The sequence below is a fragment of the Cariama cristata genome, unplaced genomic scaffold (genome assembly GCF_000690535.1).
Source record: "Cariama cristata isolate BGI_N322 unplaced genomic scaffold, ASM69053v1 scaffold12078, whole genome shotgun sequence".
Taxonomy (NCBI): domain Eukaryota; kingdom Metazoa; phylum Chordata; class Aves; order Cariamiformes; family Cariamidae; genus Cariama; species Cariama cristata.
In genome coordinates, this window is record NW_009630761.1 from 31,828 (window position 1) to 33,680 (window position 1,853).

At 50.9% G+C, this 1,853-nt stretch overlaps 1 protein-coding gene across 1 annotated transcript in view; it reads right to left on the reverse strand.

Annotated features, from left to right (window-relative positions):
* The window catches only part of CBFA2T2 (core-binding factor, runt domain, alpha subunit 2; translocated to, 2), a 26,062-nt gene that overhangs the window by 6,494 nt on the left and 17,715 nt on the right, over positions 1-1,853 (reverse strand). Inside the window, 3 exon segments of the mRNA XM_009705692.1 lie at positions 111-196; positions 887-1,140; positions 1,775-1,853. The exon segment at positions 1,775-1,853 is cut by the window's right edge and continues 112 nt beyond it. Of these exon segments, the coding sequence (XP_009703994.1) occupies positions 111-196; positions 887-1,140; positions 1,775-1,853 (419 nt within the window).

The following is a 1,853-nucleotide window of genomic DNA, read 5'->3' on the forward strand; positions in this document are numbered from 1 at the left end:
TCTACAAGCCACTCGAAAAGCCTGGATACAGTATCAACCACAAGAAAATCATAAATTGGAGAAGGTGGAACACAGGGTTGCCGAGTCCCACACCTCCTGTGGTTCCTTACGTGATCGAGATGCTTCCACTCGTCAGCCCACTCTCTCTCCGTTAAGCGGTGGTCCACCAGCTCATCCTGGTATCCTCCATTCAAACCTGCAACAAACCACAGCCAGAAGAGTGATTAGATGGACCTTTGAGTGCTGGAGAGGAATGCAAAGTGATTATAAAGAGCTGTATTTCCAGCTATGTAGAGCTGGGATTTTAAAGCACATCTCAAGGAGGTGGCTCTACAAGGACAATTCCACACCGGTGCTTTTATCCTTGTCTGTGTCACTGTCTCGGAAGTGCTACAATCCTCTCACGGCTCTGGATCTGACCCCTGGGGAGTCGGTTCCCTTATACCCACAGGAGCTCAGAGCTTGTGATTCAGGCTGCCCTGTTGGAAACACAGCGTGCACCTCCCACACATCCCTGGGGAGAAACGGGGCGGGGGGGTCAGGCTTTGCTCTCCTGCTTTACTGATCTCGGAAAAGTTGCTTTCTATTTCCCTGCCCTCCATTCTTGCCTGCGGGGTTGGCTACACTCCACTCACACACCAGGTCCTTCCTCATCCTCGGTGGCACCAGTCTTTACATGTATACAGGGAAATACAAACTCTCAGTCTTCCCCATTTTTAACCTCCTATGGTCAGTTGTTTTCCCTGAATTCCCTGCAAAAACTCTGCTGAGGACATGCCCAGCATTACACAGCTTTGGGTGTGAGTGGCCAAGCAGGGATCAATGCCAAAGCTCAACTGCTGGACCTCACAGCTCCTACAACTAAAAGCCCTCCAGGTTTTCTCACCAAGACTGCCGTGCCTATCCCGAATCTCTCTGTGCTCCAACATCTTGCTGGGGTCCCTGTAGAGGTGGGAGGTTGCAATATCTTCCAAGGTGTAGTGCTGGAGGGGCGGCGGGGTGGGGTGGAACTGTCCCCCGGGGTTCATCAGGGGGATTGTCAGGGCAGGGCTGTGCCGGGGCGCGGGGCTGATGGTGCACACCCGCTTGGCCGGAGGCTCTGTCGGCAGCGGTTCCCTCTCAAAGCTGCTGTCTTCCCTTCTGCAACCACACCGGCAGAAAGAGGTATTTGTTAGCACCATGTAAACGTACTTGGAAAGGGAAAGACGCAGATTTTTGAATCAGCAGAGTTTGGGCAGCGATGATTTTACCAGGGGTAAAGGCAGGGAGCTAAACCAAACATGCTCAGCTTGTGAACAAATCCACAAAATGACCCCGTCAGAGAAAAAGTTCAAGATACCAGAGTGTTGCAATTCATCTTCCTGAGCATGACCAAATGAAAATTTCACAGTATAACTTTGAGGCATATTCCACGTAATTACATAACAACTTTCAACCTGCAATAAACAGTTGTGAAACAAAAAGTTGTGAAAATGAGCTGCATCCTTTCCAGCCCTGACCGTGCCTCCGCTCGCCTCCCAGGGAAGTGGAGAACTGCACAGCTCTCCAACTCAGGCTTTTTAGTGCTACCCAACAAGTCCCTCTGGGACAGAACCTGCCTGAAAGAGGATCCCAACTTCAATTTGCAGTGCCTCATTAACAGCCAGCACAGTTGGTGGGAGCGATAAGATCCTACAGTTTAGCCCTGGATGCTGCTTGAAGCTTTGACAGCAGCAAAGTTGAAACAAAAGTCACAATTTCAACAACTTGGCAGAGCGACGAAAGCTGTTTTTACCTGTCCGGACTGTGCCTTTTCCCATTCCCGTTCACCTCGATCAGTAGCTCGGAGGAGTCGGCGGGGGACGTGGTGTTTG